The sequence below is a fragment of the Rhodnius prolixus genome, unplaced genomic scaffold, assembly GCF_049639745.1.
Source record: "Rhodnius prolixus isolate KJV_2025 unplaced genomic scaffold, Rpr scaffold_3, whole genome shotgun sequence".
Lineage (NCBI taxonomy): Eukaryota > Metazoa > Arthropoda > Insecta > Hemiptera > Reduviidae > Rhodnius > Rhodnius prolixus.
The window spans coordinates 40,878,931-40,900,169 of NW_027411603.1; the positions used below are offsets into that span (position 1 = coordinate 40,878,931).

General features: G+C 32.2%; 1 protein-coding gene across 1 annotated transcript in view; it reads right to left on the reverse strand.

Annotated features, from left to right (window-relative positions):
* The window catches only part of Sik2 (Salt-inducible kinase 2), a 113,961-nt gene that overhangs the window by 24,288 nt on the left and 68,434 nt on the right, over positions 1–21,239 (reverse strand). The window contains exon 4 of the mRNA XM_074125167.1: positions 7,816–7,931. Within this exon, the coding sequence (XP_073981268.1) occupies positions 7,816–7,931 (116 nt within the window). The remainder of the gene's footprint in view (positions 1–7,815; positions 7,932–21,239) is intronic.

Consider the following 21,239-nt stretch of genomic DNA (forward strand, 5'->3'; position numbering starts at 1 on the left):
ACGTACAAATACCTTCCTATTTTATTCAAAACGCTTTCTCAAAAAAATTGTTATTGAGGATGGCAACTATAATCATTCTTTAAAAAGATCTCTCCAATGGTAGTTATGGTTCCGACTTAACACCTTATCAGGTTATAATGATAGAATTGCTTATTCTAAATTTTAAAAAAATCTGTGAAGCAGATAAGTAACTTTGTAAAGTAGACAAAAATGAAAATCTATCCAAAAGGTACAAAAATCTCTTTAACAAAAACTTACAGTTTAAAATGTTAAGTATAAGGGTTGATTAAACGCCAAAAGGTACACAAATCAGCTAGTACCCAACATTTCATTCATGCTTAGTTGATATAATTTAAGTAATTTTGCTGCATTAACTTTTTCTTCACATTTTTTTAGAAATTATTAGATGTCACAGACCCTTATGCTGGCCAGATCATTCATAATATTATTTTGTTATAATTATGATAAAATGTATATTATATCTTCGTTTTTAAATAGGTACTTTATTTTAACTCCATTTCAAATTATTCTTTGGATTTATCTTTAATATGCCCTTTATTCTTAGTAGTCACATATACATGCATGTTAAAGTAGAAAAAGACAAAGTTAGAGTCAGCTACTGTTTAAATTTGAATCACGGATTTAACAGAATATTTCAGTCATGAATTCGTCTTACCGAAATATTCGTGAGCACAAATAACTCACAGTTAATAACAAGTAGATTATTCAACAATTATTGATTTCTCAATAAATTGTAATTTAATTTAGTCTCCCTAATTTTACTTATAGTAAAATACTGGAATAATTAGCTGCCCTAAAAATATGCATATCTTATTTATTTTATATTACATATATATAACATTGTGGGAAGAATACCTAGATTGAGAATGTAATTGAAGAAAACTATATTATTTGCGATAAAGCCACTTACTTATTATTATAAACGTTTGACTACTACATAAAGTAACAATTACTTTAATCGAAGAATGAACTTAAACCGACGATTTAAGAAATAAATAAAATAAAATAAACAAAATCATTGATGTATGTTGGTGTAAGCATTTTTTAAAAAAAGGTTTTGAATTTTTTAGCCTCATATTTTTTTTTTTATTTTTATAACGTTTTCTTTCTAACATGTAATTAATAGTTTGATTATTATAGATTAATAGATATTACTGTCAATCTACAGTGCTACTTGAACAAATATTTTGTAGATGAAAATGGCCAGCATAAGGGTCTGTGACATCTAATAATTTCTAAAAAAAATGTGAAGAAAAAGTTAATGCAGCAAAATTACTTAAATTATATCAACTAAGCATGAATGAAATGTTGGGTACTAGCTGATTTGTGTACCTTTTGGCGTTTAATCAACCCTTATACTTAACATTTTAAACTGTAAGTTTTTGTTAAAGAGATTATAAAATGGCACGTTAGATGAATGTCCATTCCTATTTCTCAACCCAAAACTGAAATTAGTTTTCCTAGAAGAACATAGGACAAACCCGGCAACAAGTTTTAAAAAATATCTTAAAAGTCATTTCTGATAAGTATTAAAAAAAATAATATAAGGTATAAAAAAAATTTAAAAAAACAACAACTGAAGAATCATTGAGCAAATTGGCGAAATTCTGGTATAAAAACGTTTAAAAGATAAAACATTTTCTAACTAAATGCTTAGACAGAATAAATGTAATCTTACAAAATGGCCTGCTACCGAGCTGTCCAAGATTAACTGGAATGTACCCTAGAGAAAGTGAATTGGCTACTTTAGGCTACTTCCCTACGGGTATTCCAATGCTAGGAAATTGTACTTGGCACATTTACAAACGGCCACAGACCCACACTCATACTCTCAGACACATTCTCCACAGTTCACTAACTCTGGACACTCTGGATCGGACGGCAAAAGAAAACCCGTGTCAACAGCTGAAGTTCTGGCTATTGAACAATCCACTTGTCCATACATCCTTGTTTTGTTACAATCTTATTCTGCTTGGATTAACTCAAATTCACTCTCCCTAATTATTTTCTAGTTTCAAAACTAATAATCATAATTGCAGTTAATTAGAATTTCGTTTCTTAATATCACTTTCGCAGTAAATATTTTGAATTGTTTTATAAGAATAATTCCCCTTAATAAGAATGACCATTAGGGAGCAAAACACTGGATGACTTACTTTTTAAAGATACGAAGATGTATTAACGAATACGTTCAGTTAATGAGCTTCGAGCAATTAATTAGAAATTTTAAGTAAAAAAAGGGATAAAAAATACTAAAAGAGAAATTTACTCGCAAAATAAGGGCAAAATGTCTTCTTTTTTAAATCAAAATTTTGAATAGAGTAGTTTTAATTTAACTAATCCTTCGGTAGATTATAAATCGTGAAATTTTTCATCGCGTGCAAATCAGTATACGTCAGACAAAGCAAGCCCAAAATTAGCGTGTGAGTCTCCTAAAAATCTTTAATATTCATTCATTCTCCGCCGTTACTGTGCGTGCTGTAATGGTTCTTAATTTCACCTAGTGACAAGCTTCTCCATTCTGACGGCAATTACACGGAATATAGCTCATCGTTCAATGCACTACTTTGAGAAAGAGTGCTTTCATAAAGTATGAAGTAGTTTTGCCACTGATTGTGATATGGATCTCTTTACACAATTAAAAGTTAAGACAGAAATGTTCTGATGATATTACGAAAAAAAAAAGTTACTACATGAATGAATCCCTCTGGAATTTGAAACAAGGATAAATATAAATCCACAGAGTCTCTCTCTCTCTATAGAGTCACCTAAAAGACGAAAAATAAATAAAAAAATAACTGGAAAGTAAAAAAACGTAGATTTGTTTAGATAGTGGTTCGACATGTACAGAGTCTTGGTGAAGGAAACCTGATAAGCGAGCTCTTCTGCGAATGTAAGCAGCGTTACGTTCTTTTATTTTTCCATTCAATAATTCATCGATTGAAGAGAGAAACAGGGCTTAACGTGAAGCTGAATTGATAATGGTTCACACACCGGCTTAATGTAAAGATGGGAGAGTAAATGAAGAGAATGAATGAATGATGCTGATTATAGAAAGGGTTGCTTTCGACACCCACATCGCTTACCCATTCACGTGAATAGACACCCCGGAGCTGTAATCCCACACACGATGCTTGGCCATCCATCCGCACGCCCACCATTTCAACCCTCTATACTTAAGCTAGTCTTCCGCCAATTTTATTTTCACTCTCTAACCTACTCATAAAGAAAACAATACTTTACTTAAATAAAGTTACTAAAAACACGTAGGATACCATAAATACATTATTCTTTCATAGTGAACTTTATCACAAATGGAAATATAAATCATCTTCACTGAAGCGTAAACTTTCAAAGATAAGTAATAATAATGACCGCAACAGGCAAAAATCTTTCTTCTTTTTGAACTGATGAGTCAGTCACCAAAAAACATGAACAATATTTTTTTTAAAAAAAACCTTAGCTTCAAAATTATAAAAACAAACAATAGCAACAATTTAATGGAAAAACTTTAAATAAATTTTATTCGCCATTTCATCAGGAAAATAGCAAAATTATTCAAATGGAGATAGAATTAAGAGATGAGACAAAGGGACAGTAAAAGCAGCCCTTTTGGTTTATTGTACTGCACCATCAACATTCCAGCAATAAACTTCAGCACTGGACAGGATTAATTAAATGGCTAGTAGTAATTAATTAAGCAGCTATGGCGATGACGTGCCAATTACTGTTTATGAGATGAATGGTATAGATAAAGTCGTTTGATTTTAAAGTAAGTTAGGTGTATTAACTGTGTCTAGTCTAAATCTAGAATTAAACGGGCCTCGCTAAGGAAGAAAATTCACTTAGGCCATGAACGCGTGGCGTGTTTCTCAATTGCAACTCACATCTATCTAACATCATTCAAGAATTCCTGAGACATTCGACCTCACTTTGGCATCTACTTGTGTATCTAGTGCTCGCGTTCCACAAGATGATGAATTCCATTCTACTACATTTCCTACAGCTTGTTGTGAAACTGTTTCCCCTCATCTAGTGTTTCTAGTTCCAGTTCACTTCATTTTATCCTAAAGATAAGTTAAGTGAGATCTTTATGGACTCTCCAGAAACCAATTTAGAAGAGCTATTGTTACAATTTGTGTCTTTTTTTTATCTCTTTAGCGTCAAATTCAGTGCCGTTATAATAATACATACAGATCCCTCGTATGACGAAATGACGATCTCTGTATTTGATTGATGTGCTTCTCCAAGACTCCAGTTCTTACGAAATTCATTCATAATATTTGCCGTCTAAACAATTCTGTTCAGTTTAGGATATGAATTGGCCACTTTTTTTTTCAGTGATATTGGCAACTCAGCAGTTGAAACCAAATAACACGTAAGTCCTGTAGAGTTGATGAACACACTGCTTGGATTTGGTGAACCCACAATGTACAGCACTCACCAACAAATAACAATTTAACTATAAGTAAACTAATAACAGTTTCATACCCACCACTAGGCAAGTGACTGACCAATTCTTTGCAGAAACCGTTACGCCCATAAAAAAAAATGTTCTTTTATTGCTATTTCCCTCTAGATACCACCAGTTTATGATTACTAAATCCATCATTGCTGTAGAAGGCAAGCGGTGGTCCTGGGTTCGATTCCCCGTTCTCTAAGTCTTGGATTTTATTTAATGTTAACAGAAGGAATTTACAGTAAAGTACGTTTGCTTATCGCCTCCGTCCACGACACCTAATTCGGTAGTTTCACGTAAGGCCTGCCTGAAAAAATAGGCATTACTTTAAATTATTTTTTATCGTTGGAACGGTGAAAATTAAAGCTTAACGTGTTAAAAGCAAAACAAATTCAAACGGAAATAGGATCCAATAATACTAAAATAAGATAGTAGGTTATAGGTTAAGTATATACCTTGCTTATTTATTGATGTTTTAATAATTGCGGTCGTGGGTAAACGAGATGACTATTCAGGTGCACTCAGCGTAATAAATAATGCGAGCAGATGGTGCGGAAGGTTACCTGACTGACAATGTAATCAGAAATGCCTGCTATTGAATTCAAACAACATGGAATAAATAATTAGCAAAGGTTAAACATAAATCTACGATTTCTTTTGAATAGCTTTTACAACGCTGTATTGAATTTAAACACTTACCAAAAATAGCTAATTCTGCAGAATTGAAAACGGGGCGACTACGTGGTAAATTAGATGACACGAAAATCCAGGATAACTATAATACCCACTTTAAGCTATTAAATATTCAAATTTAAAGACAGCTGATACCGAGTACCCTATCTGCTTACTAAATATGTAACATTACTAGAGTACCTTAAATGATATATCTGGAAAATTCAGTAATGTAGAGCCTGAACCCGGATCTTGGTTTCAAAATTTTGGAATGTTAGTGTCTGTGACCTAGTCACTTGTTTATACATACTATGAAATGGTTTGTTAAGTTTTGCCACGTTAATCTCAAGTAAAAATAAAGTAATCGCCTATTTTTTCAGGCGGAGCTTAACGTCCACCTACCAAATAGGTGAAGACTCGTAAGTGGGATTCGAACTGGGGTTCTCCCATTTATAGACTACTACTAGACCAACACCCGTCCACTGATCTCAAGTATTTGCAGACATCAATCATCTCTCCAAGCTATTATGGATATTGAAATTGAATTTGAATAATGAAAAATAATGTGAATGGAAATTTTTGACAAAAAAAAATATATACTTATAGAAAAAAAGGCGAAAAAGTAACAGTTCAAGTTCAAGGACTGCAGCCATAAAATCATCGATCTTTAGTATTTATGTCCTAACTGGACGAGCCGGAAATAGACAACGAATGTGATGTAAAATATGACCTCTGTTAATTTCTGTAATTATTTGAAGAAAATGCTTATAAGTAAATATTATTTTAAAGGTAATCGATAATATAAATAAATAATGTATTAATTAGACCAATAAATGAATAAATGAGATGCCTTAGTTACGTATGTGTATATCTAATTAAATGCATATTTAAATACATATTATTCAACTAAATGCAATATTTATTATCTACAAACCACGGAATTATTATCACCCGTATTAAGACATGATTCTGTACAGGTAAATTTATTTCACCTGTAAAAAATGTTAGTGATAGAAAACGGTCTACAGTATGACCTGTAGTCACGGGAGTTAAGAATTAATCAAATAAACGCCGGTGATTTTTAATTGTATAAAACGTTACAATCAGTTAAAGTTTTAGCGACATATAAGGAGATGATTAAACTATGTATAAGTATGGTAACTAACGTTTGTAAACGAAATAAGTTTTTCTTTTAAATTATTGGGTACAAAAAAAATGTGTTTGATACATGAATGCCGAGAAAATGTTGGAATGGAGTCGAATAATTATGTTTACACAGGACGTCTTGTTTTCTAGAATAAAGACCACTTGCTCTCATTTATTCTTCCTTATATTCTTCTTATTATATTCTGCTGTCTATCGCAGGATAGTGGAGCTGTAAGAGGCTCCGCGGAAGTGAATATAAAGGGCTATGAGCAGGACTTGTAACAAGAATCTCTGCCTCTGTGACCAGTTACCCTGGACCACAAAGAAGATAGATTTCTTCACTACAATTGAATGATACATTTTTCTAAAAAGGCTTTTTGTTTATATGCTGAAAGTTATGCGATTCTGGCGATTTTTATCGAGCTAGGAATGGAACACTATTCATTGGATTGATCTAACACCCATCGAGCAAACAACCAACTATTCAGCTATAATAGAAATTTAATTCATTAGTGCAATGATTAAAGTGAAAGCCAAACAAAGAGAAATCCTTCTCACGCTAACAACTTAGTAAAAGGATGTGTTGATTAAGAACTTCATAAAGAAGATAGATTACATACCAATTAAGGTAGAATATTAAATCCCAAGAAATGAGATAATAAAACCTTTGAAATAAAAATTAAGACTTTTTTTGTAAGTAGGAAATAATTATAATTTCTGATTCCTATCTTCAGTTGAACCGTGAGATTTTCTGCATTATTATTATTGATTATTTTTACAGGCTTACCAATTTATTTATAATGAGGCTGATTATCAATGCAACACAAGAATTTGATATCTTACCCTTATTTTTCATTATTAAATTTATCTTTACATCATCTAATACCAGACGTTTCGAACCCAGACATCATCAGCAGATCAGTAAATTCGTAAAAATTCTTAAATATTCTTCTTTTTAAATAATTACATTTTACAAATCTTATTTAAGTAAATAAAAGTTAATGTAACGCCTATTTTTTCAGGAAAGCTTTACGTTCAACTACCAACTTAGGTGTAATGGTCGAAGGTGACTAGCAAATGACCTCTACAATAAATTCTTTTATTTACCATTATATAAAATCTAAAGCCTAGATCGATTGAGTTTCAGAAAAGTTTATGGTTTTTTCGCAAATTGTTCAACTGTCCTTTAAATTAGCAAATACCTGTTTAACTTCAATGACACTTTAAGGGGATTTATCCGTACATTACAGCAATAAAATACTGGAATATTTTCCAGCATTATCGCTAATCTATAGCCGGATTTTAACCAAAATCTTCATGGCAGATTCTTTGCTGATGGTCAAAGCTATAATCAAAAAATGATTCTCATCAAGAAAGCCGTCACTCATCAGTTAGATCACGCTTTTTTTATTAAGGCAAATCCTTGCTATTCAATTTAGCTACTTTTCTCAGTGGATGCCCTGGAAAGATTTTATAGTGAAAATATAATAACAGGTCATTCAATACTTTCTGCTAACCTTAAGATCTCTATGAACAACTCTTCTGTTATGACAGTACTCCACCGCTGACAGGATCTGCCAGAACTTACGACGCGCAGCGCTCTCCGTCATCCTCCCGTGGCGAGCTATGTAATCTGGAACACAGTAATTAGCTAATTATTAAGATAGCAAAATTTAATTAAAATTACTCTTAATTATTATGGTGGAAAAGAGAGAAAATAAAACCTTAAAAATAACTAAAAGGAAAACTGAGTAAAACAAAATAAAAAAAGTAAGTTTATAGTTGAGAAAAGAAAACTTTGTCCTGACCAGATTGCCAATCTTTGTTAAGGATAAGACTACAGTGATCCTGCCAAGGATTTTTAAACCCCTTTTCTCCACTGGTTGGATATCCTTTTTCTAGTCCTTACCGACTCACTCACTCAGAGTCTATACCAAAGCTTTAACATCAACGGAAGAAATCTTTATGCTCTACAACCTGATAAACCACAAAGGAGTTTTTCGTCACAGATAGATATTTTCTTTGAGCATTTTCCCAGATGGCAGTAATGGTGAAAAAGAAAAGAGATAAAAAAATGCAAATGTTTAGTCAACAATTTGGTATTCATATTTGTTTCACTAAGATTAATAAAAATAATAAACAAAAATTTAATTATAAATTTAATAATAAAAGTAGAAATTTAATTTTCCATTTGATGATTGAAATATTTTTTCCATTTTAAGAAGATTGACGGATTATCCTTTCTTCGCAGTGAAAATTTTGAAAGAAAGAAAATTGCCCTTTGGAATCATTTTTGAGACAAACTGAGCTAGCAATTTCTACTTGGCAGATTTTTAGCAGAAACCTTTTAATAGATTTTATCAAAACGAATACTAAATTTGAGATTCCTGGGATTTGGCTTTTAGATACTGTGATAATATTCACGTGATCGGGACCATCAAATTTTGTTACGTAAGTATCTGAACACGTATCATATATTCTTGTCTGTGAACCTTAAATTTTAAGAGAAAATTAGACACATTTGCAATACTCCCTTATATTAAGAGTAAATAAACAAAGTAATGAGTTTGAAACAAATTTGCCAATCGAAATTGTGAAACAATAATTAACTTAAGATAATAAAAGTATGTTAGAGCATCACTTAAAAGAGTTTGATATACTCTTATCTCTCCAAAATAAATTTGGAAGGATGTAAATACTTACTTTACATATGTACAAACAAAATTTAAATAAATTAGTATACAGGACATTCAAAATTGACTTTATAAGAGTTTATAGTTAGAGAACTTTATAATCACAACAACCATAAATTGCTACACATAACACTGCGGTTAGGGAGCTTAATTCCCCTTCATCTCATGGGGAAACATCATCGTAAGGGAAGTGATACGATACCTTAAGGTCTAATGTAAAGTTTAAATGGAGTATCAATACTATAACAACCTAGTTACAGTTTGAAGGCCGAAAAGTTTTAACAATACAAAATACAACGTCTCACTTTAATGTATCGATACTGTTAATTTTAATATCAGAATTTAACAAATAGATATATGTAGTGTGATTGTGATTGGAACTCAGGCCGCGTACATTTTCTTATCTATCTGAAGGAGAAAGAATTAGGTGAATTTATTGAAGTATTATAGCCAATTCTACGCATTAAATAAATGTGTAATGGGTTTTTTCGTGAAAAAAGAACATCCATGTTGAAATTATTTTTGTTATGAAGCCAAATCTAAGCATATTGATGAGTAGTATGATCGAAGGATCTATGTCCACGGTTGGATAAAGATATCTAGGAAAGGCAAAATACAGCAAGTTTTTTTTCACGATTTACCTATCCAAAAACAAAGATGGTACAAGCAGTAGTTCTGCAAGGGCCAATCCTACAGCCGTTACCTGTTTATTGTTATGATGTAAGGCAGAATACATCCTAAAGTAGGAATCCTTTTTTTGTGGTCCTTCCAGCGAGGCCAAGAAGCTGCAGTTGCAAAAGAAAGTGGTACGTACAATAATGGAAACGCTGCAGTTCAGATCAATTCCAACTAAACTATTATAAAGTAAATATATGTAATAAAAAGATAGAAATAATAGACATAAACAGTAACAATAAAAAGAAGAAATAATAAAAATCTAATGGGGGCACTCACTTGAGTTTTTCTTTTAGTCATAATTACAATTCTAATTGATAAATACGTACTTAGTGTGAAAGTGAATTGTTCAAAAGGTTTGCAATAAGTATTTAGAACAGAACTAATCCTCCATCTAAATTCGGCGTTTTTTCTCGTTTACTCTTGCCCACCTTCTCAATTTCAATATTCTCTTAAAGCGTTTTAAAAATTTAACTAATGACACGTACACAAAACCTAGTTCAGTTGCTCTATTTAAATGATGATTCATGATTCATGAAGTTTTGTTGGGATAAAGTGCTAGAGAGAACCAAACAGGAAAAAGGAAAAAAAAGAATTGTTTCCTGTCTCAGATCTTGTTTTCTAACTTTTATTCCAAGACCAACAAAACGTTAGCATGAAGTAACAAGGGATTCGACTCCTTAAGTATAAGTAGCAAGGAAACAGCCTTTTCAAAGTCACACTTTTTGTTTATCCAGGATATCCGGTAATTCATGTTTCCTTTCAAGACACTAAAATCCTTTAGTAAATATTCACTTGCGTTAACAAAATAAAAAGATTTGTTTTATTCTATTTAGACAGGAAAAATTAGTATAAATTTAATAATCCAATTTACATTTTTTATTTTTCATTTCCGGAGCAAGAATCTAAAAACTGTTAACTATGGCTAGATTCATGTTGAGGCGAACTTTAATTAAATACATTTCCCGTGTGTTAGCTTGCTCCAATTTTTTGGTCAATGATCAGTATCAGGAGACAATCTTAAGCATGTTTTGATTAACGATTTCGCGTACATTACTCCGTATTATATTAGAACATATATAGAGTGTGTTCTGTTCCCTAGGCTCTGTCTAGGTCTAGTAATAGATACCTGTACCGGTACAATCTCTCCTTTAATTTTAACCCGCCAGACGAGTTTCCAATTATCTCCTTAAGAATATAAATGTCAGAAATACCATCATACAGCGATTACAACACAATCACAGAAGATCGCGTTTCCTCTTATCCTTGGGCAATTTTCGTAAGGTCTAGCCTTATCCACGGCCGAACCACGTATAGTGGTTTCTGAGTATATTGGAGCCCTACAAAGTGGGCTTTTGATCTGGTCTGGTTCAGTTCCATAATTTTACCCATAATTGAACGAACTATATTCTTTTAAACTTCGAATACCTAGTACTGAAAAGTCTTTCCTTCCAAATTGCGCTTTTAGTTCTGTGAAACGGTTCCTCTTCTTACGCTCAGCATCCTGCAATGAGCTTTGACATTCTTGAAGCACTTCCTGTTTGATATGCGAACCATTCAAGTTCTTACATTTGACAGAATCTTATTTCTGTTTACAAAAAATAATGTTGACTGTTCACTCACTGTTTTCCTCAATCCCTCGTTATCATCCTGGGCACCTCATTATTTTCCATTTTCGGTCTAGATGTGCCTCCCAGCCAAGAGTGACATCAGTTATGTTTGATTCTGGGAACAAAACCATAACCTTAGGCATTTCCATTCTTCTCCGCGTCACGCACTTCTCAACTTGGCCGCATGTGTGTCGGAGAATCTTGTTCCTAATCTATGTATTTTTTTTTCTTTCACCACCTTCAGAAATTAGACCTCAATTACCTAGGTAATAACTTTTACATATCTTTAACTAAAGGCACTGCAAATAAAAATTGGCGTAATTCAAGTATTTCTGGAAGAAAATATCATCAAAGGGATTCATTTAAACTAGAAACTTTTTCAGAGAACATTGGATTTAGTGGGGAACTAAAGGGAACTTCCTTTAACAGCCTCACTTTAAAATAGTGAACATGTGTAAGTTTTCTGTGCTGGAATCATTGAAATACTTTTAATTATTGCCAATACTACTTTGGTAGAAATAATTGAAAGAGAATGTCGTAGAAAGAAAACTTAACGTTACAATTAGACCAGATCCAGTTAAAATCAATTTTCTCTGAATAACGATAATCGAACAAGTACACTGATTTTGCTTGCGTTGTGAAACGTTCGCTAGCTGTCTTACCGTTTACCACAATTACGATTACAATTTTTCTTCTAACACTGCAACTTTCACAACTCTTCAGAAGTGAATTTTAAATTAAAAAAGGCCGACGGGTATTGTATATGTGCAAACAAAGAAAAGTTAAGAATGTAAACTTCCTGCTGATAGAGCAACATCCCACACAAAATTGATCAAGATCATGCGAAAATTGAATAAAGCCATCCAAGATTGAAAAAATGAATCAATAATAATATTGATTAATATTATTTATATTCTTCATAAGAAGAAGGAAAAAAACAATAAGAAATGAAACGGAATTTGTCTTACCGTTAATGGAGTGCAGATACTAATAATTCCAGGATCACTGCGTTTAGTGTTCGTATGTTACAGATGTATTTATTTGTACAGCAAGCTAACTTACGATGCTTAGAAATGATGACCTCGGATGCACTGGATTGAAACAAGATGGTGAAATTTCAAACTTTTCAAAATTTTAAAATGACGCAAAGACAAAAATATTTTCTGCCAGAGTACTTTCATGCAAACCAGTGAGACGTTACTTACTTTCAATTTACAGTGGCCAAAACAGAAGGAAATTAGTAAGAGAGTTGAGAAAAATACGAAAACAACGATTGATATTAAAAGATGTTGGTTGGTATTCATAAACTTTGTTTGTAATCAAATTAAGGAACATGCTATCCCCACTCCCAGATGGTCGCAGGCTGAAGACTACTCAGATAGCTTTGAAAAGGGCACTCTTCTGCAACCTATCGGTCACAGATAAAACTACTGCGCTTGTCCTCGTCCTTGATGGTAAATTGAAAATGGTTTTTATGAAAATTACACTTTTGATGAAATCTCTACGCGGATGAATGAGAAGATTAGATTAGATTATAAGATAGTTGGCCAAAAAGCCTGCGCCAATGCGACCCAAGAATATGATGAAACTTAAAGGGAGCAGCATTCTGAAGTTCTTCTATTTTTAATCATACACATCGAGAATTCTTTTTTTTTTTCCTGAAGGCCTTACGTTTTATTTTGAAGGGAAACTCACCTGATTGTACTATTCGTGTCGTCATGATGGTATAAATGAGCGTTACAAGCAATAATAACTTGATCTTGTGACAAGAACTGGGTTAAACAATTCTTCAGGAATCATGTGAAAACCAGAACAAAACTTTCATTAATTGAAACAACCAGGACGGGAATCTAAGACTTCGTAAGAAGGCGGGCAAATATTCTAAGACAGAATGGAACGCCGAGAAATGTTAAGAGAACCCTAATTGAACCATATTATTACTTATCTTCTGAAACTGTCAATAATAGTGAAGTGAAGCCAGAAGTATTGATTACTTGACGGCAGTTTGATCAATATTGACAAGTTTGATGGTTAAGAGTACAAATATAAAATTAATAGACGTTCATCCTTCTAATAGTTCGATTAAAGGGCGTGATTCCAGATTTCCACAATATTAAGCCCACGATTGTGCGAAAAATCACTTTTCCACTTTGAAAATTTCAACAGAACGTTTGATACAAGAGTGCCGATTAAATAAGGAAAACAAATAGTTTATGTAGTTGCCATTTATTAGATTGCTTCCAAAAAAAAGAAAATCATTTGATCTAATTTGTTGGCATTATGAACGACACAAAGCTGAGAAATATTCAAGCATGCAGAGTAAAAGTACTTTTTATATAAATATATATTTTTTTTAACATGTTTTGTCCTGTTTAGAAGAGGAACAATTGCCCATTTCTTTCCCATCAAAAACGGCGTCTGGCCACAACGTTCTCCAATATACCCAGGTCGGGGAGTTAGTTGATGTGTGCTACTATTTTAGTTTAGCTGACTCTCAGACGAACACTGGGCTGACTGCAGGGACTCCTGCAGCGCAGGAGCTTGAGTCACTCCCCATAGACTAGAAATAAATAATAATGGCTACTAATATTTATTTATTTATTATTTAAGAAACAGACTTCTCTTGTTATCGCTATTAAAGGCAAAGTGATATTTGCAACTGATTTCAATAAAAAAATATTTACAAATATGCAGATAAAATAAACAAATGTCAAAATGATTTTATCCAACTGAGCTAAGAAATAATTTTAACTCAACAAAGACGTTTGTAATCAAAATATTGGGATCTTCGCTTCTCCTCTTCTTAAAGTATTTATCTTAAAATAAGAAAACCAAAAAAAAAATATGAAAGCAAAAAAGTGATTTCAAAATGAAAATTCATTCCTTACAAATTATCAAATATTAGCCAGCAAACTTGGCTACTGTGATTCAGCACAGCAACCAAGTGGTTTGGTGGGCGGTCGTAAACTTGTGAACATTAACAGGTCTTTGCTTTTTATTCATTCTTTTCCAAGAAGGAGGTTGCTGGCGGTGGTACGCCAGACTATAAACTAAGTAGTGGCGCGCCTGCAGCTGAACGGGCAGGCCAGTCTGGTTGCTCAGGTTACCACATCCTCCTCAACTAAATATTAATTTACACATAAATAAGACCACAATTTTTATTTCTCAGGTTGAGAGCTTTCAGTTTAAGTTAACGACTTTTATGGCAATATTTTTTCGATATGGTTTTTACTTTTTCTTCCAAGGATTCATAAAAATTTTAAGCATTTAAGTTAGACTTACATTTCAGATTGGAATTTTTTATCCTTTATGTTTACTAAATCTTTAAGGCAAGTTTTTATATTTATTCTTTGGTTTTTAGAATTTGCTTTTTAAAAAACGGTTTCTATCTAATTGAATGGATGCCCTTATCTGGGACTCTGGCTCTACGATGTGGTTATTACACGAGCCGTTATAAGGGGTTTCAAAAATGAATTGCGTTCCGTTTGATTAAGTGGACTTATGTTTGGATTAAATGCTAGAAAAATTGTAGACTTTTAAATTTTTTCTATTTTCATTTACAACTTTTCTTTATTCTGAATGAATAACTAGCCATGAAATGCTTGGGATGTGCTTCATTTTATGTAATATTTTTTTACCCATGCTATTTTATTATTTTTCCCAATTGTGGCGTAGTGTGTCTAATATACGTGGCCGTGCAATCATTCCAATTAATTTTTTAGACTCAGTTGGTCTGTTTATTGGGTAGGATCTTAGATTTTAGAGCAAATAGTCTTTATTAACTGTACTCGTACGCTAACCTGTAGCCAACAGACCTGTGATCTAGATCAGTGAAAAAGAAGGATAGAAAAGGTCGAGAAATAATAAGAAACGTACATCAAATTAAATGATCTTTAGATAGTTAATGCAAAATATGAAGAAGAATACTAATTACCAAACTAAATAGTAAAGAGTTGCCAATATAGAAAATTTGACTTACTTATCTTTGACTTTTTCTAATTCTTTGGAGATCAATGGTGAATAGCAGAATATATGCATAGCTCTGATTGTGTCAGACGCAAATATACTTTGAAATCAAATTCCCTTCACCAAGCTGATTAATCCTCAAAGGAATATATATAGTTTTATCTAATTCTTTCTTTCCATACTTTATTAGAGCAGAGCCGAAGAAGTAGAGATGGCAGAAGGAAGGAGTATACAGTTTGTCAGTGTACTATAAGTAGTGGAGGGTTTGGCATTGTGTTCCAAGTTGACTGAAGGGGGGTCTGCAGCATACACAGCCAGCGAGATCGATAGAAGGGCTTAAGTGTTACTGCCTGGAGCACTGACCCTCATCGCGTTGTCCTAACCGAACATGCAGAAGACCCATTTCCCAGTTTTAAACTCTTCAGTTACTGATAATATTGTGGTTTCGTTTAACAAATTACGTTTTTTTTCTATCAAAATACAACTAAACTACTAAAATAATATGTATAATAAAATATTTGTTAATTTAATATAAAACTATTGTTAACAAAAAATTCGGCACACAACACAAAACAACTTAAAATGTACACAAAGAACATTCTCTTAAGTTTTTGTTATTTCCCAAGATTGGCAAATTTTGGCAAAATATTCATTTTAGAACGGTAGAAATATTTGGTCACGATAAAGAAGCGAATGAGTAGGTTGGCTTCTTTCCTCTTTATCTGCCCCAAATCTACAGTTGGCCTTTAATTACGGACAATGTCTGGAATGGTTGACTTCGGAGTTTTCATTTCTTTAGATGAGCTCAGTAAACTACTCCCATCGAGTGTGGGGTAATTTTTTTTTGTCTTCCTTCCAGTCCCTGCGAAGGCAATGATAGGGAGAAGAACCCGAAGGTCTCTGGTCTCTTCAATCTTGTATAATTGTGTTGTAATCAATCCCAAGTTTACAATATGAGTTCCTTGCCACTTCTAAAAGATCACTTTGATTTGTGCTATACGGTTCAAAAACATTTACTACAACCATCAAATTTACTGAAGATCACTTTTTTTTTCAAAACACAAAACGTCTCTATGTTTATGCAATGCAAGGCAATTTTGAAAATTTAGCCTACATCATGAAGGGAATGTAATAAAGTGTGGAGAGTGCCCTAGAGAAGAATATTAAAGTTCGTAGAGAGACAATTTTCTGCAGTAATTATAATTCCTTAAAGCTATTATATGGAGTAACGAAGCTTACAAGAAAAGCGAGCGTTCACTGAGGCAAATAAAAGGTTGAGAGCTCAATTAAATAATGGCTACACACAGAAAAATGTTGCACAGCATTATTATATAGGCATTTATTAATAATAATTAAAAATATAGTTCAGTTTGGTTAGTAAAATAAGTCAAAAATTAAATTGCTTCGAAAAAATGAATATTATAATAAAGCCAGTTATTTAGTTTATTAAAAATTTCTGTTTCTACAAACGAAAAGGAGGAGGCGAATAAAATGCTCATTTTGTAGATGAAATATTTGTAATGAAAAAGAATACGCTGTCCCCTGCAGTCAGCTATGTATCATTAAATTTTTGGCATTCGAGATTAATACAACAAGAGACGGAAAACTGGCAATTTTCTTTCTTTTTCCTATTCTAAACCCTACACAGGTAATTGAAAATGTGGTTAAGTTCGCAGTGCTGGATAAAATTTCAACAACTTTATCTGCAGTAGCATGTATATTTTATCTATTAAGTAAGCAAGTTTGTTTAGCGGCAAAACAAAAAAATTTCTAAGTGGAAGTCCAATTCTGTACCAAACTGATGTGAAAAGCTTTAAAGATGGTTGAAACTGTTCAAAATACTGATTAAAACACCGAAAAAATTTGCGTGCTATGCTGGATAAAAAGAAATGATTTATTAGTCATAAATTGTAGATGAATATTTCAGAAAAATTAACTGCAATCAGAATCTTCCTAATCATTAAGAACAAATGAATTGATCAAGTCCATAATTTAAGCAATAAAATTATAAGGCTTAAATATAAACTTGATTAATAGTGTTTAAGTATAAACGTTCTTTTATGTACGTAGATTGAAATCTAAATTTTGAAGAATTTGAGAGAAATGTAAAGACAATTTTTCAGATTTCTTTTTATTTTATTTTCTTCTCTCGTTAAATTTAGATATGAATCGGTTCAGCACGCTTTGGAACCATTTTTAGCCAACAATTATTTGTACATTAAAATTATTTAATTTTTAATTATTAAAATTATTATTATCTAAGTTTACCAAAAAGTTTCATATCTAAATGTAACAAGAGGAGAAAACCCGAAACATTTTCCGGATGTGTAAATTTCAAGGTTAGTAAATAAAATGAATAAAAAAAAACAAAGCAAACTCCAGAATTAAAACTTGATCCGGAAAACAATTAACTAATGATGGATTTTCCGCTGGAATAATTTGAACGAAACCCAACATAAATTAAACAAGGTTTTACATACACATAATTTATAAACGGCCAAAGTAAATATGGCCGTACATAATTAAAGATAAAATGAAAAAAATAATACATAAGCCCCTAAGTGGAATTAAATAAAAGTGGTCTCACGATCTGAATAGTTAAATTTAACAATTTACACTGATAGTATATTATACATACTCGTATACATATTATACATTTTTTCTAAATGTAACTTGCTTTTTACTGTCGATTCCCTAAAATAACAGCTTATTTAAAGGAAATGTGAAGCGCCAAAATCTTTAAAAACGATGTGCATAAAATAGTAAAAGTAACCGCTAAATGATTCTCAGTTTTAATGAAACGATTTTCTTCAAGCTTGGCAACGTACTTCTACTTCACTCGTTGGGTTTTCCAAACACTGTAAAGGAAAAACTACACCTGTTACATTCTTTAAATTAATTTTCTAGAGAGAAAAGTGTTAAGAGTTTTATTGAACAAGTGATTCTTATGCTTAATTAATATCAAACAAAATACGAAGTGCCTAGACATTAGTTGGAATGCTTTTTGTTTTTTTATAAAATCTAAAATATTCTTTCTTCTTTTTCTCTAACTACACATTAAGTAATATTTGAAGGATGCTCATTGTACACTGTGAAGTTTGATTGAGTTATTTGAGTTATAATATGGTTTGAATAAGATATATTCACCATATCTTCAAACGACGAATAGAACGAAATAAAACTTGTTATCCTCTAGAACTCCAGATTATCATCATAGGGAAAAGCTAAATAGTTTTAATAAAAACGTCAGCGAGCACTCTCGCAGGGCATGTTTCTTGAGAAGCAGCGGTATCACTTCGAGGAAAGTGCTAAGTAATAAAAGTTGTTATTGTGTTGTGTACATATACAGAACTATGATATAGATGTGTGTACATGACTCTGCTTCCATCAGCTCCTTTTTAATATAAAACCACACACAACTCCCTTCCGCCGCCAACATTAGTCTCACTTTCCATCATGCTCATATGAAGAAATGGAGAAGTTGTACAACCGGCTCTTGGGTTATACATTTATTATGGAGGAGAAGTTTGCAAAATTGCTCTTTCATCAACATTGTCTTTAACTTTAATAGGGGAACCTAAGCTCGTGAATTCTTCTTTCAAAGGCATTTTCTATTGTCAACGGTTGCCATAGTTTCCTGTGCTTGAACTCTTCAACAATGCTTTCATTGCTACATGCCATGGCCTTTTTTTTTAATGATTTAAAAGTTCCAGGGTAATGACCGCATTTCCAATGTCTGGTGAGCCTTAAAGATACATTATATTTTCACAAGCCAGCGAAATGATTCAGTTCTAGTCTATTATTTGCACAAAGGTTAGCGGAATGATTCTATACTAGTCTATTATTTTCACAAAGGTCAGCGGAATGATTCTATACTAGTTTATTATTTGCAGCAAGGTCAGCGAATTGATTCTGTACTAGTCTATTATTTTCACAAAGGCCAGCGGAATTGATTCTATACTAGTTTATTACTTTCACAAAGAGCACCGAAATGATAATACCTATAGTTTAAACAAATCATTAGAGACGTCTTTAAGGAAATCTCCAAAAAGTAAAAAAGAACAATCAAGAAAGGTTATCCAGTTGAAAAATTGTCTGCAAAATTGAAATTTCAGCAGCAAATCTAACCTTCTTTAACATTATTAAAGAGTAGGACTGAACTTAACACAGAGTAAATCTTAGTGGAAAGTGGAAAAATTCAAAGATTGAGTTCCCTTTTATTTTCACCAACCGTTATCACACGTAGGCGCCCTATTTTCTTAAGCCCACTTATTCAGACAAAAGGAAATCACGAAACAGATATTTCCTGAAAACTTGAGAACACTTTTCTTAATACTTTCTTAATTCATTGGTAGTTGGACGTTAAGCCCCGTCTGAAAAAATAGGCGATTACTTTACTTTATTAATCTAGTAAAAGAGAAAGTAACAAGCTGAGACTACTTCTCTCGCTGAAATATTACATTAAATGGAATAATAAATAGGTTACGTTAAGAAACATTCAATATAATTAACAATAAAAATGACAATTTGATAAGTTACAACATTTGAAACCTGCCAATGAATTTCACATTGACAGACATCGGCTATCTTATCAGACATTCATTCTAATCATCAATAAAATTTACAGTTGAATGACTTCTAAAGCTAATGATGATGCAAGTGCTTTTCGAGGCATTTTTAGTAGTATTAATGCAAGAATTTCTTACTGTACTTGTTAACATTCAGTACTGCTTAAAATTTATTAATCTGAAATCTAATCAGGTGGAAGGAAAGTCAATTGGATAATAGATAAGCCAGGCAGTGATTAACGTCACACAATACTGAAGTATATAACGTCAAAAGAGAATGAAATACTTCAACGAATGTTATCGTTAAACTAAACGAAAACGATACAGACTCTAAAAAAAATATGGCTCTTCTTTCCTTATACAAATACATAATTGAAAATACTTTGTTTAAAATACAAGCTTTGATTCTGTAACTTTTCTGTAGTTTGAAGAAATTCAATTACATTATTTTGAATTACATTATCTAAGAAACTAAGTTGCAGTTGTAGGGAACTAATGGCAGGTGAAAAAACTCATGGTACTAAATGACCGGGGCGGCTATTCGGATGATCTTAAGCCGCCTGAAAGGTTACTGCCGAACGAGGAAACACAGCATTTCCAAGGGCTTAGCAACAAGATAGCCTAAAATTTAGGCTATTTAGGCTATATTTTTTTAAAACTATATTATAGTTTTAACTAAAAAGAAGAGTTGTGTCAGTACAAAAGGCTGGTATGGATTTGATATTCCTTCTTACTTCTACCCAGAAGCTACTCAAAAAACTTGTCTGATGAATTAATTAATGTTTCTTTCATTTTAAAGAGAAAAAACTCAATCCTTGCTAAAAATTTGTGGTTCCAAAGCAATAATATCTCATTATTTAGGCCACAGGTGAGGAGAAAATTGATTGCCTCTCACATCAGAATCTTATAGTGACAAATTACTGCTACTGCAGTAAAGATTTCTTCAGAACAAAATACACATCATTAATATACAGTCGAACCTCGCTTAACGAGCATAATTCGTTCCAGAACCTTACTCGTTAAGCGAAATACTCGTTAAGCGAAACAATTTTTTTCATTTAAATTAAAATAAAAGGGGATAATTGGTTCCATGCAAAAAAAATATTGATAAAGTTTTTTTTATAACATTTATTTCGAAAAAATTATATACATATGTACATATGATGTAATATAATATAAATTACATATATTAATTGAGATAAATATGTACATTCATAATTAATCCTTTTTAATTATAAATTTGTCCAATGTTCCTTGTTTCTGCCGTCGCTTCAAAATGTCTTCAAAATGTGACACAGCATTATCATTAAATAAATTTATAGATCGCATAGCCACAGCCTTATTCGGGTGATAGTTTTCTACGTGTGTTGCAACAGTTTCCCATGCTTTCAACATTTCTCTTATTGCGCTGGAAGATTGTTGTTCCTCT